General features: G+C 36.0%; 1 protein-coding gene across 1 annotated transcript; it reads left to right on the top strand.

Annotated features, from left to right (window-relative positions):
* The first annotated feature begins 1,882 nt into the window (after positions 1 to 1,882).
* On the top strand, positions 1,883 to 27,180 carry LOC101267935 (uncharacterized). The gene is made up of 51 exons (XM_010327224.4): positions 1,883 to 2,117; positions 5,636 to 5,933; positions 6,082 to 6,307; positions 6,407 to 6,746; positions 6,852 to 6,965; positions 7,357 to 7,485; positions 7,565 to 7,756; positions 7,844 to 8,041; positions 9,350 to 9,487; positions 9,626 to 9,721; positions 9,824 to 10,080; positions 10,542 to 10,645; positions 11,841 to 11,935; positions 12,007 to 12,246; positions 12,433 to 12,636; positions 12,727 to 12,808; positions 12,909 to 12,976; positions 13,347 to 13,492; positions 13,656 to 13,764; positions 13,855 to 14,001; positions 14,104 to 14,151; positions 14,249 to 14,377; positions 14,455 to 14,694; positions 14,777 to 14,908; positions 14,988 to 15,073; positions 15,173 to 15,278; positions 15,382 to 15,477; positions 15,613 to 15,765; positions 18,166 to 18,348; positions 18,432 to 18,661; positions 18,779 to 18,911; positions 19,025 to 19,150; positions 19,374 to 19,418; positions 19,801 to 19,878; positions 19,963 to 20,079; positions 21,434 to 21,560; positions 21,635 to 21,735; positions 21,845 to 21,982; positions 22,621 to 22,704; positions 22,986 to 23,132; positions 23,217 to 23,342; positions 23,432 to 23,479; positions 23,563 to 23,709; positions 23,788 to 23,849; positions 24,107 to 24,260; positions 24,354 to 24,545; positions 24,626 to 24,730; positions 24,879 to 25,013; positions 25,238 to 25,474; positions 26,598 to 26,699; positions 26,781 to 27,180. The coding sequence occupies exons 1-51, from the start codon at positions 2,019 to 2,021 to the stop codon at positions 26,925 to 26,927; spliced, it is 7,236 nt and encodes a 2,411-aa protein (XP_010325526.1). The 5' UTR covers positions 1,883 to 2,018; the 3' UTR covers positions 26,928 to 27,180.
* The last annotated feature ends 406 nt before the right edge of the window (positions 27,181 to 27,586 follow it).

The following is a 27,586-nucleotide window of genomic DNA, read 5'->3' on the forward strand; positions in this document are numbered from 1 at the left end:
CATAAACTCACACCTCTTCATCTTTCAAAACCTCTATACTTGATTAATACTTATTAGTAATACCTATAACTTCCAACTTTATACCTTCATAACCCCAAATTACTTAATTTTTAAATTTGTGACATCTTAAAATCACATCAAAAAACATTTCTAACCAAATATATTTATGTTTAGCTTAATTGTCCTCTACTTTAATTTTGTAATGCAAAATTTATCGACAAAGACTTCTTTGTATAGTTATTTTTACTTCTAATAAGAATGATACAAAATAAGATATATAAAAGCGAATAATTGATTTGTTTTTTTCCATGAAATTATAAGAGCAATATCATTACTTAAAATAAGACAAAAACAATTCTTGAAAACATTAAAATGTATTTGTAGATACGCTTAGCGGCGGGAGATAATCAAAATTATTATGAAGTTATTTTTAAATTTTAAATAAAATATGAATCATGAAAAATATAATAAAAATTAATTAAGAGAATTCATTTAAACATTTTGCTTAAATTAATAAAAAACTTAAGACAAGCTAACTTGATTATATTAAGATTTGATGCTAATTGTTACTGTTTTACAAAAAAATATATAAATTAGTAAAAATACTAAAGACGAGCAAACTTCATTCTCTTAATTACGATGCTAATTGTTTATGTTTTCTTAATAGAATTAAATAAGCAAAGACTAAAAAATAAAAAATAAAAAAGGAGACTAAAAATAGCGTTGAAATAAAATTTTTTAAAAAAAACTTAAAATTATAGAAGAAAATTTATCAAGGAAAAAATTATTACAGACAATCATTTCAAATATACTTATTACTTAAACATTCATCCTCCATTATAATGATTTTAAAAATTTACTTAACTTTTTATCCTACACTTTAATTATAAGAAAATATTATTTATCGTTAATAATTATAAATATTCATATTATTTGTGAACAGTTTTTTTATGTTTACTTTATTCAGAAAAAATTCAAGAATTTAATTATAAGTTTTTTTTTAATCTTAACATAAAACCTTTTATCATTCATCTATAATTGTTCATTTATTACTTATATTATTATTCATTTTAACAATAATATATTATTTTTATGTTAATTCTATATCACTAAAAATTATTTTACCGAACAAAAATCATGTATCACCCATTTTCTTTCAAAAAATCAATATACAGAGAACTTTATATCTTAATATATAAATATTGAATTGCTTTTTTTAAGTCTTCAAATTATAGGTAGCTTATCTATTACGTATAATTTTTCATATTTCTAAGTCTGTTTTTGAATTTATTACTATTTTAATGCTTTTGATATTTTTAAAAAAATTTAAAAGACTAAAAATCTCACTTTAAATTTTTAACAAAACATCAAAGTTAGCCATATTTAATTTTGAGAACTCATTCAAATGGATAATGAAGTCATAAATTCTTAATTATATATTATAACTAACATAAAATAATAGGTACTATTCAACCAAAAAAAAGTATAGATATTTGACCGTACATATATTTATTTTTTGATAAAATTAATTCATATATTGAGTTGAAATTACAAAGCCAAATGATAAAATTTATTAACAAATCTATTTGAATTTAAAAATTAAATAAAAATAAAAACTTTTAGATACCGTGCATAGCGCGTCTAAATTTACTAGTTTACATATAATTATTGTATTGTATTTATCATAACAATTAATTAATTAAAGAAAAAAAAGGTTTCGAAATTTGAGGTGTGCAAATGCATTACGACAACTTTAGGGTCTATTTTATGTTTTTAACCAAGAAAAGACCAAAGGGCAATTTGGGTAACTCCGATTTTATAGATGTAAAACCCGAACCAGTTCACCCCACCCACATATAAAAGCCCTTCTCTAGTAGTCCATTTGTTCTCACCCTTCATATTTTCTCTCTTTTCGATCGTTCAGCAAATCTCTCGCTCTCTCTCTCTCAGTCTTCCCCCGCTCTCTTGCTTTCTCTGCTCGTTGAAAAACCCTAGCGTTAATTTCTCTACTCTTCGCGATGATTCCTTTTGGCTCCGCTGCTTCTACTCAGATTCGGTTTCTGTTCCAGAGCTTGAACGGTTCCAATTCTGACACTGTAATCCATGAGCTCCGTCAGGTATAGTAAACCCTCCTTACCCCAATTCCGTTACATTCGAGTCTTGGTTGTTTCTTGCACAGATTGGAAGAACGATTTTCAAGATTATGTAGTTGCTATTAATTGCACTTCTTGAGTAATGGCTTCTGTTTCAAATACCAAAAATTGTTTCTTTGTTTATTAGTCACTGCTATTAGTAAAAGATGTTTAATTGTAATTTACATATAATACACAAGATTGGAATCAATCTTGCTGTAACTGATTGTATGGTTATGTTTGTCGAGTGTAGCTGGGATCAGTTTGTTTATTAGAAGGCACAATCTTCATGGTGATTGGGTGATGTAGTTACACTGATTTGCCTTTCTCTGTAATGGTTTCTGTTTCGATTATCCGGTGGGGCTTCATGCAGCCTTTTTTTTTTTTGATGAATATAATCTATCAAAAAATTCTATAAATTGTAGCTAGTGATTTGCCCAGGGTCGGTGTGTTGTAACTGAAATTGAATTAACCCTTCAGATGCTCTCTTCCTTGGCTGGTTAGGTTGTATGTGGATTTATTTATGGCGTGGGAACTTGATTAAGATAAGGAATGATTGATAGAATCAACATATCGTAGAAGAATGGTTTAGTCTATACAATCCTTTCATACTTTCACATGTGGTTGAATATATAAATAAGTTTAAACACTTCAAATACTTTTAATAATTGTACTCTAGTGGATGATGTGCATAATCCAGATATAGTAATCCGTGTTTGCGAGTATACACACATTTACCAGTAATTTCACGGTTGTTACTATATGTTTGCGCCGGGGTAGTGAGTTACTAAGTAGTTATTAGAACAGTGACTGTCAAGGTTATGTAGTTGCTTAAATTGCCCTTCTTGAGTAATGGGTCTTGCTTCAAATATCTAAAATTGGAATTTTCATTTGCTAATACTGCAAGTAAATTTATGCTGAGGAATACAAAAAGTTGCAAGTTTTTCTTTAAAAATAATACAGCAAGTTACAAGTTTTTCTTTAAAAATAATACAGCAAGTAATTACTTAGTTGAACTTCATGTATTTTTATGCATCTGATGAGAGAGAAGTGAGAACCTTAGAAAACACTATCTGTAATTGCCCTGAGGTTGCCCTTCTCGAGTAAATGTGGTTTTGCTTTTACTGTCCATATTTTGATTTCGATTGTAAAAATTTATATTAAAATTTACGTAATTTGAGTACATGTAGCGTAGCTATCTGACCATTTTTATGAATTGCGTGCTAGAGAACTGTTGGTGATTTCTAGTATGTGGTTGTGCAAAATTGTCCTTTTTGAGTAATAGTTTTTCCGCAAGGTATTCATTAATATTTTAATTGGATTATTTGTAATTTTGTTTTAGGGAAATGTAAGTACCTTTATATATGGGTTGCATACATTTTACACATCTGGTGCAAGATAGTTGTTGGTGATTAAAAAGCATGAAATTTGGTTATCGGGCAAGGGATTTCTAAAATTCTGGTAATTTTTGGTAGTTTCAATGGAGATGTTGATGCATTTGACCACCATGAATGGTTCTTTTGCTGCTAAACCTAGAATTGATGGGGATAGTATGGGTTACAGACTTGACATCTTTTTGGTTTGGGTAATTAGATTGGGGATTTGTATTATAAATAACAAGAAATAAGGATTCAAAATGTTCTTGCCTATCCAGAAAAGAAGATACAAACACTTTCTAGCATAAATGGATAGTGGATTCTTTTTCCCTTAATAAGTGGTATTATTCATTAGGATCACTGTAGTTCGTTTATAGAATATAAATATGAAGATTCAATTCCGATTGTGCTTTCCCCTACATTTTATATTTTGATTGGTGGAGTCGAAGGTTAATTTGTTTCCTGATTTTATGTATGGCGTGTCAGTGCATACTTTTTCCCTCTTGGGTAATAAGAGGGGGGAAATCAAGTAGAAGCTAAGTACTAAAATCTGGACACTTGTCTTAGAATGCTTCTTATATGATACTACAATACTTGATAAAGAGAATATAACTTTTGAAATGGGAGATGCCTTGGTAGAAAAATTGTTAGATTGTCTGTTTTTGAATGTACCAATCAATTTTTTTGTCTGTCTTGGATAAGGTTCGGTTGACTCATTTACCATATACCATGCATCATGTTGTTGTATTATTGTTGCCCTAGATTATTAGAGCCGTCCTGTTTTGTCACAACAAGCTTGAGGTGCTTATGTTCAGAAGTTGGATGCAATATAGGCTACATGTTTCCTCAATGTTTTAAATAAGGATAAAGATACTGAGGTGCACACCTGGGTCCTGAAGTTCTTATAATTCTGACTGGTGACAGGTCTTGTTAAGCGGTGCTACTGTTAAGCAGTGCACTTAAAGCATAGTTATATTGCTTTAAGTGCTTTACATTTTTGTTCTTTCCTTCTAAAGATAAGAATAACCCCTTCAGTGTTGAAATTCCTGTTAATAAAAGCCTTTACTTTTGAAATCTCCGTTACTGCTACGGAGTTGTTCTCAAAATGGTCTACCTTGATTTCGTCACTTGATGTCATTTTGCCTTTTTTTTTTTGGGATAGAGTGAAGATTATGTGATACTTTTGGTCATAATCTATCACGGAACTGGGCTGTTTCATTTATCTTTCATTCCCAAATTTATAAGATGCAAATTATTGCTGACACTCTTCTGCTTTTCTCTCGGAAGTTTTTCCTCTCTTCTCAATGCTTCTGTAATCAATAAGCATACGAGCTCCAGAAAAGGTATTAAGCTAGCAATTTAGATTGCATCTTTGTTTCTCTTCACCTTCTATGGCATACTACTTGGATCTACCGGGATGTCAAGTTCCATCTGTTACTCTAGAGCACGGAGGGTAGGGCAGGAGAAATAGATTTTCTTAAGAGAGAATTCCCAAGTATATCTGATCTTCTATTTTATTTTCCCCAATCATCATTGAACTCATCGTCTGGACCTAACCTTGAAGTGTTGTTCAAATATAAATGCTGAAAGTTCTGGTGGTTCAATTTTTTCCTTGGCTTTGGAGCATTTGTTTTGGTAATCTACTAGTTTTATAGCAGAAGCGTTTTCCTTTTTTCTCTCCGTGTTCCTCCTACTTCTGCTTTGCATTTGTAGGAGTTGAATTTTTATTGTTACTTTATTTTTATAAACGGCTTTAGTTGATCTTTTGGAATGTTTAGTTTATTTAACCCTGTGATTGACCATATAGTGGTATTTTAAAAGAAATAACTTTTCCAATTTGGGGATGTAATTAGTGTTAATTATTTTTTGCCAATTGTTAAGGCAATTTTGCACAGTTTTAATGCTCTGCGCTAAAACTTAAGATTGTTTGTGGGATCCTCAGTTATGTTTGAGTTAAAGGAAAAAACATTATCTTGAGGATATAAGTAGGTAATATTGTCGCAATCAGAGACTCTTTTGATATGTTGCAACTAGATGGTTATCTATATTTGTTAGTCCCTGGGAAAAATATTAAAATAGCACCTCTATCCTCTTACTTTGTTTTCTTTGACGTTTTTCTCCTTACAGTATCTGTCATATGGAGTTGAAGGGAGCATATTGCTTCTTCGGACCTGCATCGATCATCTGAATGTTTATGGGAAAGACTCGAAGAACACACAGCTGGATCCTGTATTTGCTTCCATTTTCAGATGCATATTGGACAAGCCAAATTTCAGCACTGTTCTTTCTGAATCCCTCAAGGACACTGCAATCAGTGAGGAGTTTTTAGTGAATCTATCAAATGCTTTCCACTTGGCAATATCTGAAAAAATTGGAGTTGGCCTTGCGTTGTCAGACTCAGAAAATGTTGATGTCAAGAAATGTGGTAACGATCTTTTTCCTACAAATGCTGTTAATAGTACTTGGATCCTGATCTAAGCTTTTATGTGGTGGACGAAAGGAGGTAAAAGAATGTGCGTTAAGTTGCTGTAATTCCTTTATCTAAATGTGTTTTTGTTACTTGTAATTTGCAGGAACCAATTACTGCATGGGCCAGATTGCAGAATTACGTTCCACCAACTCTTCTTTAGATGATGCCAAGCAAATTCAGAATGTTCTTTTGTTTCTGAATCAATCTGAAGGCCTCTCTAAGCATGTAGACTTGTTTATGCATTTGCTATCACTTGTCCCGTCAAAAGAAGCCCAGTTCATTTTAACTCCATTGCTATCTGATGAATTTCATGAAGCTAATTTTTTGAGGTATTATTATTTAATTTAGTTCTGGTTCTTTTATGTCTTTTGTTCAGTAACTTGTGTATTACTGTAAACATGACATAACCTTGTCTTTTTTTGTGGCAGGAACTTAGATTTCTTAAATGACGACGGTGAAGATGATTTTGATGTTCTTTTGGCAGATATGGAGAAAGAAATGAGCATTGCAGACATCATGAAGGAATTGGGTTATGGTTGCACTGCTTCTATCTTGCAATGCAAAGAAATGTTATCCTTATTTTTGCCGCTGACTGAAGTGACTGTTGCTAGGATACTTGGTATGGTTGTACGTACCTGTTCAGGTATCGAGGATAACCTTAACATGTTCTCAACGTTCCGTACTGCTCTTGGTAGCATCTCTGCGACTGATCCATCACCATTGAATTCCTGGAATGCTGACATCCTTATTGATGCAATTAAGCAATTTGTGAGTTCCATCAACTTAAATGTTTACTAGTTAGTATTTATTGATTGCAGTTATAGTTTGATGACAAGGAACACGTTTACCAACTTTCCACCTCTTTGTGTGCAGGCTCCAGAACTTAACTGGGTAACTGTTTTAGATAATCTAGATCATGAGGGTTTTTATATTCCCGACGAAGCAGCCTTTTCCTTTTTGATGTCCATTTACAAACATGCCTGTCAGGTACCTCCCTTCTTTCCTCTATACAATGCATGCATCTGTGAGGCTATCCACTTCTCACCTTTTTAGTGTCATCAAAAAGAAAGGAACATGCAAGAAAGAAAAAAATTATAGACTCACAACAGGGGGATTTGCACTTATTTCATATAATAATGGAACATGCAATTTAATTCAGTTACCCCATTTCCCCGTATCTAAGTAGGATAATTTGTTCTGCTAGATTTTTCTTTGGAATTTGCAGTTCTCTTTGTGTTATTCGATGTGGTCATTTCATTCCCTCTTGTTCTTGTTAAAGTATGCTCTTTCAATGGACCACTTACATTGTACCATGGTCAACAAAAAATAAAATTTTCCTCCTTGACATATTTTTGATGTATATCATGCCGGACTGTAGGATCCTTTTCCTCTTGAAACTATTTGTGGTTCTATCTGGAAGAATGCTGAGGGTCAGCTTTCCTTACTCAAGTATGCTGTGTCAGTGCCTCCTGAAGTATTTACCTTCGCACATTCTAGGAGGCAACTGGTATGATGCTTTTAACGTTTAGCTTATCTACAACCTCATATCTTTTATGATTGGTCTGAAAAGACACTGTTTTGAGCAGGATTGTGCTGATGCGGTGAACGACCATAAAATCCAAAATGGACATGCTAATCATGCATGGTTGTGTCTTGACCTTCTCGAAGTTCTTTGCCAGCTGGCTGAAATAGGTTATGCAAGCTCTGTGCGGTCCATCCTGGAGCACCCTCTGAAGCACTGTCCAGAAGTCTTGCTTCATGGGATGGCCCACATTAATGTACTGAGCATGGACAGTAATTATGGATCTTTCCTTTTTCGTAGTTTATCATCTTTATCAATCAAAATGCCTTTGAATATTTTGTAGACTGCATATAATCTCCTCCAGCATGAAGTTGCCGCTGCTGCTTTTCCTGTTATGCTAAAAAATGCTGCTGCTAGGGGTATGATGATTCTTCATTTGTGGCATGTTAATACTAGCATCTTGTGTTGGGGTGTTGTAGAAGCATTGGACGTTGATCTGGACAACATGCACACAGTTTTGGATGCCTGTCAAGAGCTGAAGGTTGGATTATTTCCCAAATTCATGTATATAACAGTGATGCAGAAGATTGATACCATTAGAATGTTATTTGAAATGATCCGTTGTTGTGTTCAGTTCTGGACATCTTCACTTGAGTGTGTTATTTGAAATGATTGGCTGTTACATGTATCATTCATATAGCAGTCTACTAGTAATGTATAGTATTAAATGTCTTTTTGCATAGTTATCTCTTGCAGTCAGTAAGAGATAAAGCAAGTTGTCATCGCTTAGTGGATGCAGTGATGCACTTCACAGACAATGAAACACAAGTGATTCCACAGAGAAGCGGTTGATTTCTTTGATTATCAATGTAGAAGATGAAAAAGTGAAAGAGAAAAAGAAGGGAAAAAACATTGGGCTATTTGAATATTAAATTTTGTCTCCACATATACTTCAGCATTCTCTTTGTAGTTCATATCTTCTTCGTCTTCTCGATTTTTTATGCGTATTCTGGAACCACCTTTTTTCCTAGTTACTTCTGATATTTGCTTTTTTTTTTCTGTTTCAAAGAAATGACTTTCTTTTTTATTTTATCCAAGTCTTATTTATTCCAGATCTTCTTTTCTCTTTTTTTTTTTAGTACAATCAAATGTGAATTTCAAGTGTTGCAGATAGTTTCCTTTTTGGTTGTTTTGTCGAAAATGGAAAAATGTTTTGTGATTGAAGTTTTTGTTTGATGGTCTTGTGAAATTATTAGTGTTTATTTTAGGGAGGTGGATGATATCGCCATTACTGTATATTAGATGCTAAATTAGTTTAGTGCGCTTTGAATATTAATTATATGTAGTGAATCCATATATGTAAGTGGTATCTTACAGGAAACAGCGTGCTTCATTTCCACTAAGTATGGGCTTCGTTTCTTACTTGTCACTTTAGACTGTGGATCTTATCGCTTTTTTGCATTTTATGCTTTAAGAGACAACCTGTTTGCAGTTTAAATGTATTCTGGACGATTCTAGTATGCCAGGTCCTTAACCCAAAAAAGAAGGTTCCTAGTGTGGCCAGGTGTAATGGCTAAATAATATTTGTAAGTTTGTTGTTTAAAGAAATCAAACTGTGTTTTTGTTTCATAAATAATTCTTCTAGTTTTGTTATTAATATTATTTGTTTGAGGAATGGGTAGAATTGTGACCCTCCTTTTATTTTTGCTTATTTGAGGAATTTCTTGTTCTTACCAGTGGTTGCTTGAGATATATGTTGATCTCTTCATGTACATCTTCCCTTGTTATGCATATCCTACCCTTGGTCATACTTCAAGTATGTGAACTCATGATTTTTTGTGTGTTGCAGATTCTATCATCAGTACTAGATAGGATACCTTTTGCTTTCGGCATCAGACTTGCTGCCCTTGCTTCCCGCAAGGAGCTCTTGGATTTAGAGAAATGGTTGAGCAATAACTTGAACACATACAAAGATACCTTCTATGAGGTTTGTTTTATCCACAAATTTTAATTGGAAAGGTTCTATATTTTTGCTGTTCTTTACATTTAGTCAGCGTTGTCACTGTTCACAATGTTGGAGAAAATTTTACTCTTGTGTTGTGCTGAACTCTATATGTATTTGCAGGCATGCCTAAAGTTCTTGAGGGAAATACATCTTGCTGCTCTAGATGATGCCTCCAACCATTTTGATCCCCCCAGTGCTCTTTTGACTATTTATTCAGTAACTTCTTCTACCTTTTTAATGGTCCACTTTTGAGATAGATTAGTTTTAGACAACATGCAAAATTTCATGTTTGCTCATCTTTGAATCTTTGTTGGGCAGGTTCTTAAGTCTCATTCTAGCTTAGTTTCTTCTTGCCACTTATCTGAGGAGCTGGACAAGTTGCACATAAGATACATGGATGCTAAATTAAGGCTTAAAAGTGTTGGCGGTGCTGATACATCCATTTCTGATGGTGGTGGTTCTGATGCTATTGAAGCAGAAGCAAACGTATACTTTCATCAAATGTTCTCTGGTCAGCTGAGTAATGATGCAACCGTTCAAATGCTTGCCCGTTTCAAAGAATCAACTGAAAAGAGGTCAGTTTTGCAAAAATCCAGTTGTAATATTTTTAAATGGCCTGCACTGGGGAAGTCGGTCATGCATATACTTTTCACTTCTCTGCTTCTTTAGTGCAGACAGAGTTGCCGTTGCTTTTCTGTTGGCATTGTGCTCTTTATGCTCTAAAAAGCCCATGTGGCTGTTACTTAATGTTTGTCATTCTTCAATATATTATTTAAGGTGGCATGTGATCATTGTTGGGTGAAGTGAAAATTCATATATTTCCCTCATTTTCTCTATAGGTTGGTATGCTCAACATATTGAGAGTTCCCATCCTAAACACAGATTCTTATTTTATTAGTAATTTAGTGAATTTCAAGTGGACATTGGAAACTGGTGAAAATGGCTCAAGTTATTGCACTGAGTTGTTCTAGTCTACAATCATGATTATTAATACTTTCCCATTTTAAGAGATACTGAAGTGAGTTGAAATTTGCAGGGAGCAAGCAATTTTCGAGTGCATGATCGCTAATCTGTTTGAAGAATACAAATTTCTCTCCAAGTACCCAGAAAGGCAGCTTAGAATTGCAGCTGTTCTATTTGGTTAGTTTCTCAGTGTTGATTTTTCAGGTTCTCCAATTTTCAGTTGGATTGCAATAAACTGCTCGACTTCAAGTTTTTTTTCTTGAGTTTTCAAGTGTTATTGTTACCTATACACCATGCACTTTTTTTTGATCTTTTAAAAATGTAAATCTGTTTGGGTTGTTTAATTAAATATGTCAAGTCACATTCCCCTAATAACTTCTTGAAGCTGTTAGCCCTTTGAGGTGTTATCTTTGTTCTCTAGTTTGCATTCCAGTATCCTTTTCGTAGAGTTTTCAGGTATTGACTAATGATGGTGTCAGGCATTTGTGGTCCAATGGGCTCTGTTGCAGCTAATAGCAGCAATAAGATGTCATTTTAACTGCATATGCAAGAGGAGGATTAGAAAAACAATCGGATTAGTTGACTGTTGGAATTGAATATCCACGGTCAATTTCTTCATATGAACTACCTTGATCATAGGCAAAGCACAAAAGTCTGGGGGTTATTTGTCAAGAGAAAACGCTTGCCAGTTCTGATGGCTTGTTCATCAGAGTGCAGTTGGGTTTGACTTGGTTCTCTGTGGTATTATACACAAGAGATGAAAAGCACTGACCAAGGTCACGTAAAATATGTTGCTACTCTTGTTTGGCTGCATAATTAGAAGTTACACTTAATAAGTCTTAAGTTGTCTAGACTCTAGACATCACATAATGAAACAAAGGGCTGATAGCATCTCAGATGAAATGTTGGGAATATCTTAATATGGAGGCAATACTCATTTTAACTTGACAAAGAGTAGCTTTGACTTTGATTTGACAATGTGGATTCTATGCTCACATACAAATTCTCGTTCTAGATTATTTTAAAATGAGCTATACGATATTTTCTTCTTTGATTGCTGTTGAAAAGGGTAATTTTGTTGAAACTTTTATCTTTCTACAGTAACTTCGTGATTGTGCTAAAACAGATGATTTATTGGGGGTCAAACCAAGGGTCCATTGTAATTTCTATGAAAGAACTACATGATTTTGTTCTCTTTTATGTGCCGTTGAAATAATTGGGATTTTAGATGCTGGCTTCAAAGAAAATAGCTTTTAAAATTCAGTACAAGTGTACTACAACACACCCATCGCAGTCACACGAGTGGTGGTTGGGGAATTATTTTCCGAAATTTTGTTATAATTCTTGTTGTGGTGTGTATTTGCTTTTGTAGGGTCGCTTATTAAGAATCAGCTGGTAACTCATCTTGCACTTGGTATTGCCTTGCGAGCTGTCTTGGATGCGTTGCGCAAGCCTGCTGATTCGAAGGTTTATTTCAGTGATTACACTTCGTAAATGTTATTTCTGGTTCATATTATTGATAGCCCTTCTGCATGCAGATGTTTGTTTTTGGGATTTTGGCACTTGAACAGTTCGTTGATCGTCTGATTGAATGGCCCCAATACTGCAACCATATCTTGCAAATATCTCATCTCCGAGTAGCTAATCCAGAGCTTGTTGTGTTCATTGAACGGGCACTTGCTAGGATATCACTGGCACATTCTGAGTCAGAGGTAGGCCACAGCCCTGCTGTTGATCAATTCCACGGTCCTATCCCATCTTCCCCAATGAATTCCGAGGTAAGTTATTATTCTGGTCTTATTAGTATTCGTTTTGAAAGAGATCTTAGAAAAAAACATTTTGCCGAATGGATAAGGTTTAGTGCTTTGTTTTGTAAGTGTTGTTTCAGAGAGTAGTTTTATCATTTTTGACTATCCTGGGCTAATCAAATAGTTTCTGGCCTTTCAATTTTTTTCTTTCGTCAGGGTCAAACATTTCAAGTGGTTGGACAGAGTGGTTTGCAGCAAAGTACGCAAGGACCCTCTTCAAGCCAGCTTCCTCTGAGGCAACAAAGCCCCATAGAGGAGAGAAAACCCTCTGCTGCTCTCTCTGGCTACTTGAAGCCAGCTTTATCACCTGCAGTGCAACCTGCCACAGTTCCTTCAAGTGATAATGCTGGCATTCAGAAGGTATATACAATGATCTTGCTTGTTGCGTCTTTCTCCATATTATGATTAGTCTATTGCAGGCTATGAGACTCTTTTCTTGTTGAATTGTAGCCACAAGGTCCAAGCAGTACTTCAGCAGTACTGACATCTTCTCCTGGTTTTCTTCGCCCATCTAGAGCCATTACCTCAGGAAGTAATGCTTGGCCTATCATAGACTCTTATTTTTTAAATTTTTTTTCTTTGCTGTTGTTGTAGACAGAGGCACTGATGGATGTGACACTGTTTTGTTATAGGGTTTGGTTCTGCACTGAATATTGAAACACTTGTTGCAGCTGCAGAGAGAAGAGAAACACCCATAGAGGTATTCTTGTTTATTATCCATTTGGTGAGACTACATGTTTTTTAGTGTCAGTTTCCTGCACCAACATGTTTTAAATGAGATAACTCCATGTTATTGCATCAAAATATGTCGCTCTAGTGTGAGCATTGGCGTATTAATTGGTTGCAGGATATACTGTTTTGTTTCCTATTTTGCTCAAGACGCACACGACAGTGTGCAACAGAATTTATGACTTCTTCCTTGCAACACATCACAAATTTTGGTAGTTGTGTCTAGATGTATCAGCGAGTCTTTTGGGAATTATAGATGGCATGGTTAAGCTGAAGTGACTCTGTTAGGTCCTTGTATTATTGTCTGTCAATTTTTAAGTAAAGTATCATTATTTTTGCAGGCTCCTGCATCAGAAATACAGGATAAGATTTCATTTATTATCAATAACTTATCTGCGACAAATTTTGAGGCTAAAGCAAAAGAGTTCACTGAAATTTTGAAAGAGCAGTACTACCCATGGTTTGCTCAGTATATGGTGATGAAAAGGTTAGTTTTACATTATAGTTCTTGTGTTTACTATATATCTTTTTCGATGAAGAAAGATCATTATAGGGGGGATGACTTTATTATTTTGTTATTTAAATTTGCACTTCCGTTCCTTCCCCCTAACTTTGATTGCTCCTTTATGCCATTGCTTATTCGTTGACAGAGCGAGCATTGAGCCAAATTTTCATGACTTGTACCTGAAGTTCTTAGATAAAGCCAATTCAAAATCTCTGTTCAAGGAGATTGTCCAAGCAACCTACGAGAACTGCAAGGTCTTACAGCTACAACTTGGTACTTGGTCACTGCGGCTGACCTGAAAGTGATATTCATTTGCTTCATATCTAGTTTCGGTTTCCTTTCAGGTTCTTTTAGGGTCAGAGTTGATAAAGTCAAGTTCGGAAGAGCGTTCTTTGCTGAAAAACCTTGGAAGCTGGCTAGGCAAAATCACAATTGGAAAGAATCATGTCTTGAGGGCGCGAGAGATTGATCCGAAGTCTTTGATTATTGAGGTTTTTGCTGGTTAATGAATATCTTTCTTTTTCAGTTGTTCAGACTGTGGAATTGGTGCATCTTAATCTCACGATAATTTGTTTATTCTCTTTCTTATGCAGGCATATGAAAAAGGTTTGATGATTGCAGTTATTCCTTTCACATCGAAGGTTGGTCTTACTTGACTTATCTTTTTGTAACCCCCTCTCCTCTTCTTAACGTCTTCTTTGGATTTTTGGATGATGGAGTTTGTGTTGTGAGCTGCAGATTCTGGAACCATGCCAAAGCAGTCTAGCATACCAACCACCTAACCCATGGACCATGGGCATTCTTGAATTACTTGCTGAGATTTATGCAATGCCAAATCTTAAAATGAACCTCAAGTTTGACATTGAGGTTTGTGTTTTACTTGTTGTTTTGTGACCTTTTTGTTCTGTAATTGAAGAAGTATTACCTATATATTCGCTTTTCAGGTCCTGTTCAAAAATCTTGGTGTGGATCTAAAAGAGGTAGTTCCAAGTTCTCTTCTTAAAGACCGAGTGAGAGAAGTGGAAGGAAATCCCGACTTCTCAAACAAGGATGCTGGTGGATCTTCCCAACCACAGATGGTGGCCGATGCCAAATCTGGCATTATATCTTCACTAAACCAGGTTGAACTACCACTTGATGTTGCCAGTCCTCATCCTAGTGGCCCTTCACGAATTTTAACTCAGGTTTGGGCTTTATTTGGGTTGTCATTTCAGAATGGCTTTTATGATAATTAAGTTTCCTGAACTAATTATGTGGTGGATTCAGTATGCTGCTCCACTTCATCTTCCATCTGCTCCAATGACGGAGGATGAGAAGCTTGCAGCACTTGGCCTGTCTGATCAGCTTCCTTCTGCTCAAGGTCTTTTACAAGGGCAATCACCATTCTCTGTTAGTCAGGTTTGTTGGCAGTGTTAGTGTTCTACATATTTGACAATTTTTTTTGGAGATGGTTCTAACTTATATTGTTCTCTTATAGCTTCCTGCAACTGCATCCAATATAGAGCAGCAAGTTGTTGTCAATCCTAAGCTTCATGCTCTGGGCCTGCAGTTGCATTTTCAGAGGTTCGAAACTGTAATAGCAGTTGTTGCCCCCTTGGGGGTTGATTCATTACTTACAATTGTATTGTAATCCTCTATCATGTTTTTGATACCTTTCTGCAGTGTACTTCCTATGGCTATGGATAGAGCTATCAAAGAGATAGTGTCCAGCATTGTGCAGCGCAGTGTTTCTATAGCAACTCAGACTACAAAGGAACTTGTTTTGAAGGTTTTTCTTCTGAGACACCTCTTACATAAATTTTGACACCCCCTCGAAAGAAAAACAGAAGAGGTCAGTTGTTTTGTTCCCTGATTATGATGACACATGACAGGACTATGCGATGGAATCGGATGAGACCCGGATACGTAATGCTGCACATTTGATGGTCGCCAGCTTGTCTGGAAGCCTTGCTCATGTGACATGCAAGGTAGAGGAATACCTTTTTACCATTCTCAGTGTTTGATCAATACATTAGATCTTTCTGATGATATCTTGATACTGCCAAATTTCCTAATTTTTCTTCTTTTTTTATTGGGTACAATTGTGAATTCCTTTGTTTTAGGAACCTTTACGTGGTTCGATATCAGGCCAGCTTCGTAATTTACTTCAGGGATTGACCATTGCGAGTGACCTCCTTGAACAAGCTCTTCAGCTTGTTACTAATGATAATCTCGATCTTGGCTGTGCCATGATTGAACAAGCAGCTACAGAGAAGGTATGTTTCTCAATCTGCCTCGTGTTACGTCTTTTGACGGCCAAATGCCATTCAGGACTCTGCATTCTTTGTCTTGTTAGGTGGTCTTTATTGCATCATTTCTAACATTCAACAGATCAGAACCTTTTCCAATGATTGTTTGCTTCATGTCATTTGACTTCCGTTGCTTTTCTTTCCGGATACAGTGTCTCACAGATTGGGCTGGTAGGTGATGTTAGTTGTTGATTATTTTATTTAAAAAACATGGGGATCAAAACTCAGTGGTTTTACCGTTCTCCACTTAGATATTAGGCTTTTGTCAGAGCCCATGTTTGAACAGAAATGTGCCTGTACCATACATCACGGTCTACGCTCTCACTACTTGACCAAAGCCACAGGGGCACTTCTTCCACCTATCCTTTACCTTCTAATTTCATTAGTTGTGACTGTTGTATATGGTAAGAATGAATCCCTTTTGTGGTAATGATGATTAAGCAGAATACATTTAGAGATTGTATTGGGGCAGAGAAATTTTTTTTTGGGGGTATGGTATGCACAGAACCTAATCTTGGGAAAAATATGTTGTGTGGTGGGAGCAGGGATGTTGGTTATTAAGTGAGTTTCAAGCTTAACCATTCAATTTTTGCATTACAGGTCAGCCAGTTCTGTTCTTTGACTTTTGAGTCTCTCGGCTTTATCTTTAATATGAATCATGTCTGTGAAAAAATAAGAGGGTATGTGAGTGGTTCTGGTTGTTGGAAAAATTGATAGAAAGGATAAAACTTCACGTGATCGATACAACTCTTTCGATGGAAAAGACAAAAGATGCTTCCAAGCCCATCAGAAGCATTGATGTGATTTTTTTTTTCTTCCATTAAAATTTCTTGAACTAGACCTGAAAGATCAGGATGTTGTGGACTTGCTATTGAGGAGTCAATGTTAATTTTTATGCACGTTTAGATTGCAATTAAAATGAAAAAGCTTAAAAAGAGAATGCTGGATTCTAAGAAAAAAGAGAACAGAATAGGGTGGGGCTGGTTGGTAAAATGGTAAGGTGGGTAAGGCTTGGATGGTTTGGCGCACACATCTATACATGAACAATTTTTTTTTTGTCGCACATATGTGGCAGTTGTAGTGATTTTTGTGAGACTAAGGCACTAAGTTATAATGTGGATCACAAATTTTTCTTTGGAAAGCACGCTGGAAGTGCTCTTAAGCCCAAGAGTTGGGGCAAGCACTGGAACTTGGGGTAGCTTTTGCAGGCCTCTAGTCAAGATGCCAATACGTTGAGTTCTGAGCCTTGGCAGAAATTAACTTTAGATTAGATTCATTTGTAAGGTACATAGGCTCGATTCTTTTTTTCCTTGTTTTTAATAGGTATGCCAATGCTGTTACCTTTATTAAAAAAATAGGTTTGTTTATGTGCTCTATATTGAAAATGGTGGCGTCAGACAAGTTTATAGCTGGTAAAGTGATGGATTAATTGATGCTCAAACTTCATAAAAAATATGTTGGTGACTAGGAGTTTGAGCCGTATAGACACTACCTCCTATATGAACGCATGCCAGTGTTCAGAGTGCAAGAATTGACATCTAATTTCAGTGTGGATTCAAGCATCAATTTAAATCTTTTGATATCTAATTTAGATATTTATTATGCAGTCTTAAAACACAAATGTATTACTTTGCTAGCCTTTTGGTGCAATATGGTCTTTGTAAATGTCGATTACATGTTAGATATATTTGGGGCTTTGCACACTTTATAACTTCCACTGCACCGTCTGAATGCTGTTATGCCATTTATGGGAATATCATCACTTATTATAAAATAGATATTGAAGAGCTTGATAAGTATTAAAAATTATTTTTTTAATAGTTAAATAATATAGGAAATATTTAGAGACACGGTAGGAAATTGGGATGATAGTGCGAACCCAAGTTGGGATATTGGACTAATCATTATACCCGAGCTAGAATCTTAAATTTGTATCTTTGCATGAATCAGAAATCTTAAATTGTTTTTGAGGTGATTCATTGTTTTACTTTTCATAATTGAAGTGAATATTATGATTTTGCATCCCATTTTATTGTTGTTTATGATTGTATTCATGTTCCGATTGCTTGTCTTTATTCATTTCTTCAATTTTGATTCATCACTTTATAGAGTTCATGTTTTAATTGTGCTTTGCACTTGAATCTCATGAAACATGGTCACCTATGCCTTTTTCAACATTGGATTGGATGTTAGACTATTTTGTGTCATGGATATATCATGGAACTTGCTATTGTCTTTGTCTACTGTATTCTTTCAAGTGCAGCCATCTATTTACAGTGCTATAATTCCCTTGAGTATGAAAATCTGGTTGTACTTCTGCAGGGTCTAAGTTCACTTATCATCTCTGTCTTGGTAATGCATTTGCAGGCTATACAGACTATTGATGGAGAAATAGCTCAACAGCTGGCCATAAGGAGGAAACAGAGAGAGGGTCCCGGTGCCTCATATTTTGATGCAAGCCCCTATACACAGGGTCATATGGGTGGGTTACCAGAAGCTCTTCGCCCTAAACCTGGCCGCTTATCCCATTCTCAGCAACGCGTTTATGAGGTGCTTGTTTTCTGTTGCTTCTTCTGTAAGAGGGTTGGCTGATTAACGTGGACACATTAACTCACCTCCGACTTGTCTCACAGGATTTCGTCCGCTTACCTTGGCAAAATCAATCAAGCCAAAGCTCAAATGCTGTGACTGCTGTTCCTTCAATTTCTTCCAGCAGTGTTGGTGTCTCCAGGGCGTATATGTCAGGAACTGGACAATTGAACTCCAATGTTTACTCGTCTGGTCTTGTGAATGCAGCAATAACTGCTGTTCCGCAGCCATTGGAAATATCAGAAGAGACAGATACTTCATCTCAACTTAATAGGTCTTTTCCCTTTTCTTGTTGATGGCCTCTTCATTACTCATCTTTGAGATACTCTTCCACATTTGACATGGTGATTTTGGATTTCTTGTTCCTATCCTCCTGTCAATTTTATCTCAGTGCTTCCTCTCCCCATCTTGGGACGGGTGATAATGTCACTTCTAGCAGTTTTGAAACGGAGGCTATTGTTGAACCATTCACATCGGTCTCAGCTCCTGAATCGCATCCAGTGGAACCATCCAGTCTTGCAAAGGTTGGTTATGGCTTTTTCCTTTTGTATGCGAAACACTCTAGATTGGGGTTAGTGGTTTAGTTGTGTATGCATTTTGGTGATTAAACCATCGCTGTTTAAATTATTTCTTACAGGAATCAGGAGCTTCCTTACAGCCATCAAATGCAACAGCTACCTCTGAGCGTGTTGGAAATAGTATCTCCGAGCCGTTGCTGACTACTGGTGATGCGTTGGATAAGTACCAGATTATCTCTGAAAAGGTTTGAGACCCAATTTTCTGTTCTTAATCTGTTTCATCTTTCTAGAAATCAAACCCACTGTGTTGATGGCTGAGGTGTGTTGCTTTCCCTACAATTCTTGAAAACTATTGTCAGTTCTTGGTATAAAATTCCATCTGATTGTTTCCTGCAGGTATGTTCTCATATTTGTTTCATGCCAATGTACTGTAGCTAATATATCTTGTTTGGTACTCTTGTTGTACAGCTTGAAAACCTGGTGAGTGAAGAAGCTGAAGAGGCAGAAGTTCAGGTATCCTCCCCAGACATTGTTTTGTGAAGAAACCTTGAATGCTGTTACATTGGGTGATGTTGCACTTACTGCCCCTGTGTTCTGTATGTTAGAAGTATTCTCGGCAAAAAACTTGTTGTACTTATTTCATATGTCCATCTGGTTCGAGCCTTATGCCAAGCAAACTTGGAGAAGGTTAGAGGGGTGGGAGCATCATCTTGAGTTTCAAAGGCTGCAGTTGGTCTTAGGGTTGGCTCCATAAATTGATCCCTGTTGTTGGAACCTGGGTTTTTTTTTCATGAACTGTAAACAAGGCCTAGCACCGCGTTTGTGCTACACATGTAATAGTGTTATCATTCTCAAAGATAATAGAACTCCCACATGTTCACATGTTTGTTTGCAGGCAGTTATTGCTGAAGTTCCGGTAATCATCCTCAAATGTATTAGTAGAGATGAGGCCGCCTTGGCAGTGGCCCAGAAGGTTAATCTTCTTCTGAATTGTATGAAAATAATCTCTAGATCATCAAGATTTCAGTTCTAAAGTTTAAAGTGTTCTTTTATGCAGGCTTTCAAGAGATTGTATGAGAATGCTACAAATAGTGCTCATGTTGGTGCCCATCTTGCTATTCTGTCTTCAATCCGTGATGTTAGCAAACTTTTTGTTAAGGAGCTAACTAGTTGGGTATGGAACTGACCCCAAGCTTCTTTTTATTTTTCGTATTTATTTATTTATTTATTTATTTTAGTCTCCTCAGTATGTTTGGTTTGATAATTAAGTTAAGAGTGTACTTTCTCCTCTTTGTATGCAATCTGAATGCTTACAGTCTAGTGACTGATTATCCTATTTCTGCTGTGCTGTGTTTACTTGGGTATAACAATGTCATTTAGTTTTGATCGTTGGAATCTAATTGTAGTTTAAAAAATGAAGTTTTAGAATATGTTGTTCTTTATTACTTTGAAAAGTTCCTTCTGCAAGCAACTCCTAGTAATTTGGAAACTAAAAGATTTGAATGTCTGCTTTGTTTCTTATGGAAGTGATCATCTTCTTTTGGAAGTTGTAGCCATGTTTAGTTGAATGGTTCACCAGGAAAAGAACAGTATATTCAAATGAGTTGTTCTTCTGGATAGTGATCCATAATTTATTTTTTTTGACACCAAGAATAGGAGGTTTCAACCCTAATTGTTTTCTTTTGTGGTGGCTTCTAACTGCTGCCATGAGTTGTGGGAGTGGAAGTTGGGTCCTTTAAGCACCTTTTTGATGCTTGTAAAGTTTCCAACTTAGCACCTCTCTTTGGAATGGCCAATTCTCTACTGAATAGAACTGTTAATTGTCTCAAAAAAAGTTGGGTTCCTTAAATTCTTCAAGTTCTATTATATGTTTAAAAGTGCATTACAATAAAATATGAAGGTCTGCATGAGACATCAAAATATTCTAGTTCTTACCCTTCAAAATTGTTGGAAGTTGGAGTATGACAGACAGTGATGGCAATAAGCTAGTCAGGTTGATTCAATTTTTTGAAAGTATGAGGTTTCTGAAGTATGTCAAATGGTGGATGCAGCTCTTGATAAGTGAACTTCGTTAATGCATTATATGTGTGAACTTCTTTTAAAATGAGTTGTTAATTTATGAGATCAATACTTGCTACAATATCATGTTCCACAGTGGAAAGAATAACTATGAATCATTTTCCTCAACTTGTCAGTGTTATGCTTTGATATCACTGCAGACTTGGCAAATTTGTGGCATAATGGAAGGAAAAGATCCATATAGGTGATAACCACTAGTCGAGGATATGCTTTTGGACTTGTTATAAGATTATTAATAATATACTTTTATTTAGTATGATAATGATAAAATGGAGAACGGGGGATTCATATAGCCGGGCCCAACTTGTTTGAGATTGGCGCATAGTTGTTGTTTTTATGCCATAGTGTTAATGTTGGCTGACCCTTCCATTAAGTGAATATGCAGATAAAATTGATTGTTTGGAAGTTGACCTTTTTCATCACTACATTTGATTACTAATTTTTGGCAGGTTATTTACTCTGATGAGGAGAGAAAGTTCAACAAAGACATTACAGTTGGTTTGATACGTAGTGAACTGCTAAACCTTGCCGAGTATAATGTGCACATGTCTAAATTACTTGATGCTGGCAGAAACAGTATGTAACTTGTCTTTCAATTTATTTTCAATTGAGTGCACAAAACACTAATTGTTTTTTTGTCTGACATGCAGAGTCTGCTACTGAATTTGCTGTATCTCTTATTCAAACACTGGTGATAAGTGATTCTAGAGTCATATCCGAGCTGCAGAACCTTGTTGATGCACTTGCTAAGGTACCCGTCCCTTATCTTCTCTCTATGTCTTACCTTTTTTACTCCCATCTTTTCTTTTTTCTGCTCTGATATAGAGGTAGGTCTTTACCTATATTTTTTCATGGTGCAGATTGCAGCCAGACCAGGTTCTCCCGAGTCTTTACAACAACTTGTTGAGATTGCTAAGAACCCTGGTGCTAATGCTGCTGCGCTCTCTAGTGTATCTTTTGGGAAGGAGGATGGCAACAAGCAATCTAGAGACAAAAAGGTCTTTTAAATCCCTCCTTCAATAATATTGATCGTGCAATATTGAGTTGTGTACCCGCTGACTAATCATAGAAGATTACATTGGTCAAAAAATTGCCAGCTTTTGTACTTGTTAGAAAATGAACAGATTGTTTTATTTGTTTGTGTCTTCAAACAAATAATCCAAGTGTGCCCGCTGGCCCTCGAGGATTTTTCAGTTATCAAAAATATTATGATGTATAGTAGTGAAACTTACACCAACAACCTGTGAATGCCACATGCCATGTTAAACTGTGTGTACCCTTTCATTTAAAAGATTAAGTTATTATAGAAGAACACTTTATTTACTTCTGTTTCTATAATATGTAAAAATTTGCTTTATTTCTATATGCTAAGGAAAAAACTCTCCAGTAGTTAAACAACCCCATAAAACAATATTTTTGTTACCTATATTTGCAGAACACATTCATAAGGTGGTGTAAACTAACCATAGTTAAATTGTTGAGTGAGGTCAGTTAAATGATTGTAGCAAATGGTTCAACCAACCTTTTGAACTCGCCATTAGACCTGGATGAGTTGTACCCTACTATTTAAAAGTAAAAAAAGGCATGTCTACCTCTGTTTCACATGCGTTTTGATTTTACGTCAATATTTGAACAGATTGCCGTTACTGCTACTGGTACCAGAGAAGATTATGGTGTTTCTGAATGTATTGAACCAGATTCTGCAAGTTTCCGCGAGCAGGTATTTCCATTTATTAATGTTTTTTCTGGCTTTTGCCCAATTGGAAAAGACTTTCAGTATAGTTAAAATTGGAATGAAGAAATTGATAAAGGTTCCAGCAACTTTAATTTTTTGTTCAGTGCTGCTATCCTTTTAGAAGGTAAAGTAATTTTATATATAATCTTAGCACTAAGCACTCGTTTGGTTGGGGAACAAGTTATCTCGGGATTATTAATAAAGAGGTAGATTTCATATTTTCTTCTGTCTCTTTCTTAAAGCTGTTGGATCATTGACATATGTAGGTCTCTATGTTGTTTGCTGAGTGGTACCGTATTTGTGAAATTCCTGGAGCGAATGACGCAACTCATGCTCATTATATCTTGCAATTAAACCAGAGTGGCCTATTAAAAGGCGATGAAACTTCAGAGCGTTTTTTCCGCAGACTCACGGTGATTTTTACCTATTCCATTAGTCAAACTCTACTGATCAAGTGTTTAAGGTTTTATTGCAAGCTAATTACTTTGATAATTCAGGAACTTTCTGTTTCACATTGTCTTTCGTCTGAGGTCATGAGTTCCACCCCTCAGTCTCACCAAGCACAACCACTATCATTCCTTGCAATCGATATCTATGCCAAACTAGTGTTCTCAATTTTGAAGGTTGGTATATTTTTCTGAAGAACTTTCTACTGACCTCTCGTAGATTAGAATAGGAGTTGTTGCCTGATTTCTATGTGTCTTCTTTCTAGTTTTATCCTGTGGATCAAGGATCTAGTAAATTATTGCTGCTGCCAAAGGTATGAGAATGATCTATAACTTCTTCTTGGGTAGTGCTTCTTATCTAGTCTCTTGACTTACTGCACCTCTCTTTCTTTTACAGGTTCTCGCTGTCACTGTAAGATTCATCCAGAGGGACGCTGATGAAAAGAAGATGATCTTTAATCCTAGACCATATTTTAGGCTTTTCATTAATTGGTTAGTGGATCTCAGTTCCCTGGACCCTGTTTTTGATGGTGCAAATTTTCAGGTATTCTTTTTTTTTTTGTTGTATATGTTCATGACTAGATCTTCCATTACAAAACTGATCTCCTCTGGGGCCTTTCAGGTTTTAACAGCTTTAGCCAATGCTTTCCATGCCCTTCAGCCCCTCAAAGTTCCAGGATTCAGGTACATTGTTTCTGGTATGGTAGAGTAACAAATGTTAACTATTGCTGCATATTCAAGACAGATAATTGTAATATACTGTACTGAGTTCTCTCCAGATATGATAGGTATCTAATTTAGTTTGGACATTTATTTTGTTATACTAAGATGGTACAGTGTGTTGTAATATGATTACTTATTGGGTTCTCTTTGTTGTGTAATTTACCCTAAGGTACATTTCTGTGCTTGTCTGAGTGACTAACTTAATGAGTTCCTTTCAGCTTTGCATGGCTTGAACTTGTAAGTCACCGAAGTTTTATGCCTAAACTACTTGCTGGAAATGCTCAGAAGGGGTGGCCTTACATTCAACGACTATTGGTGGATCTCTTCCAGTTCATGGAGCCCTTTCTGAGGAACGCTGAGCTAGGAGAACCGGTTGGTTTTGATTTTTTTTTTTTGTTCTTTGTGTCGTGTGTTGTTGCTTAAAACCTGGATATCAATTTAAGTTCTTTCTTTTTCACCTTCTAGGTCCAGTTTCTGTATAAAGGGACTCTCAGGGTTTTGTTGGTCCTCCTCCATGATTTTCCGGAGTTCCTCTGTGACTACCATTTCAGCTTCTGTGATGTTATCCCTCCAAGCTGCATACAGATGCGAAATATAATTTTAAGTGCATTTCCTCGCAACATGAGGCTTCCTGATCCATCAACTCCCAACTTAAAGGTAATGAGTTTTGTGAATCTTATTCACATTTTCTGTACTGTTGTTAAGTTTGACAATGAACTCTTTTTTGGTGTCTATAGATTGATCTACTAGCAGAGATTAGTCAATCCCCTCGCATTCTTTCTGAAGTTGATGCAGCTCTTAAATCAAAGCAGATGAAGGGTGATGTAGATGAATACCTGAAGGTAATCCTAACATAATCAAAATCTTGTTTCTTTGCTGTACACAGCATGTGTTTAGGTTCGGCGTAAGAGCACTGGGAGAATGAATTACACTATAATATGGCTTTTCCTGTCTGCTCATCTTGTTTTATACTGTCCTGAATGATTGCAGACAAGGCAACAGGGGTCCCCATTTTTGAGTGAATTAAAACAGAAGTTACTGCTTTCTCCAAGTGAAGCTGCCAAGGCTGGGACGCGCTACAATGTACCCCTGATCAACTCCCTTGTACTCTATGTTGGAATGCAGGTAAAATCTTGATTCAACTGCTTTCTTCTTTTGTCCTTACTCGTGGAAATTTGTGCGCTAGTGAAATCAAAATGAGTGCTGTCGTTGCATTTTATTTATTCCAGGTTTGTATGATCGTATCATCCGCTTTTTGTGAGGCATTTCCTCTTCTGCAGTTGTGTTGCATGTTTTTCTTTGGTTCATTTCATTACCCTGTATTTATTAGATTTGGTGGGTTGCTGTAGGCTATCCAGCAGCTGCAGGCAAAAACTCCTCATGCTCAGTCGATGCCCAGTAGTGTTCCATTTGCAGTATTCTTGGTTGGTGCTGCTCTAGATGTATTCCAGACTTTGATAATGGACTTGGACACCGAGGGGCGTTACTTGTTTTTAAATGCAGTCGCTAACCAATTGCGATACCCAAATAATCACACACATTACTTCTCCTTTATTCTGCTCTACCTATTTGCGGAATCAAACCAGGTGCTCGCTTTCATTTAGTTTTCCAATTTATATATGTTGTTGTCACTTATTGATTTTTTTTCTTTTAATGGCTTCAATGATGGTGTTCCATCTTTTGATTAGGTGGTTCTCTATATGTATTTATGCACCCGTGTCAAGTGCTCAAGTGTTTTCAATTAGTTTTCCGATTTATATTTGTAGTTGTCACTTGTTGATTTTTATTATTTTTTTGCCCTCAATTGTTTCAATAATGATGTTCATCTTGATTAGGTGGTCCCTCTATATGTTTATGCACCCGTGTCAACTATTCTGTCTCCCTCCCGTTTTATATGGCAAGGTTTGGCTTAAGAGGGTTAAAGTGTTTATATATGTACCCACAAACTCTCCCACTCCCCCTCCCCCTCCCCCTCCCCCTCCCCCTCTCCCTCTCCCTCTCCCCCTCCTTTTCTCATGGGATAGAGGTTTAAAAGTAAGAAGGCCAAAAACATTTTTTATTTTTGATTTTTGACATACATTTTTCATGTTTTTCAAATGAATTTACATATTTGTGAACTGAAAGTGATAGGCTACAACAGTTCAATTAATGAAAATATTCAAATGAATATATAAAAAAATTGTGGTTATAGAAAGCCTATTTGATTCCCTAAATAGTACAAGTATCACATAAATCTCTCTCTCTCTCTCTCTCACACACACACACACAGACACACACACACACAAACACACACACAAACACACACAGAGGGAGGGCAGAGGCACATGCATCTGCATAGCTGCAGAGCAAAACAGATGCAAAACTGAACGACCATTTACCTGAGATCCCCTAACATCAAAAAGATCACTGCCCCTAACCCTAAAAAACGGTGAAAGCTTGGTCCTCTTGTGTTTTTTTTTCATTAGCATGCGTTATTACATTCCAAGTGAATGTGTCCCAGGATATGTTTGATTTGGTTGCATTCCCCCTCTATTGGCCTTATCCTTATTTTGCGTAACTGAGTGATTATTTCTGCAATGCTGAATGAGTACTTATTGTAATTTTATTTTCATTTATAATTATGCACTGTATGAAGACCGGTTAGACATTTGATTTGCTTAGTTATGTATTGGATTGTTATAAGTTACTAATTTTACTGTAAATGGGCAGGAGATGATCCAAGAACAGATAACCAGGGTCCTATTAGAACGCCTGATTGTAAATCGACCTCATCCATGGGGTCTTCTGATCACATTCATTGAACTGATAAAGGTATTTTGTGTATATTTATGCTGATGCAGTCTTCATTTCATTTAGTGTCTTTTCAACTCAGTATTTCTTCTTGTTCAACAGAATCCAAGGTACAATTTTTGGAGTCGACCATTTACAAGATGTGCCCCAGAGATCGAAAAGCTGTTTGAATCAGTCTCAAGATCTTGTGGTGGCCCTAAACCTGTGGATGAGAACGTGGTGTCAGGTGGAATACCTGATATCCATTAGATAAATTTTGTTGCCTGGTAATACTTCTAGATTTTTGTAGTTTGCTGAATCTCTTTTTTCTGACCTGTTCATTGGTTGGCATAAATAATTTGAGTGCTGTTGTACTGACATAATGTGATGCTATTGTTGGTGTCGATGAATATGATTCTGCCTTTTCATTTAGCTATATGCTTTTGAGAAGGTTTTACTGGTTGGTTATTCTCTGTTTTGTTAACTGGAGCATGGTAATTATACAATCATGTTAACACCCCAATCTCCTTGTCTCACATATGTTGAAGTGTGATGAATCAACATTTTACGCTTGAGTAGCTATTTTGAACTTAATAGGGCACTGAGGGAAGATAGCTGCATAGTTCTGAAATATCAGGTTGCTTTAGGATAGTCTCTCTGTAGATAAACTCCCTACTCCCTTGATCCAATAGGTCTTCTTAGTAATCCTTGTAAATCCTGAACTTTAAAGTCATTTTCCCCAGCAGATCTTAAGGTTGAAAATATTTATGCCTCCGTTTTGTCCCATGAATTTTGGTGAGGATGTTGACACCAGACCATGTATGCTTCTACAATAGGCATTGCTTACTTTTGCGGATTGATTATTGAACACCAGAAGTGACAATAATACCAAATAATATATTTAATAAAGGATAAAATAAAAGAGAAAG

Source organism: Solanum lycopersicum, chromosome 1, assembly GCF_036512215.1.
Source record: "Solanum lycopersicum chromosome 1, SLM_r2.1".
Taxonomy (NCBI): Eukaryota; Viridiplantae; Streptophyta; class Magnoliopsida; order Solanales; family Solanaceae; genus Solanum; species Solanum lycopersicum.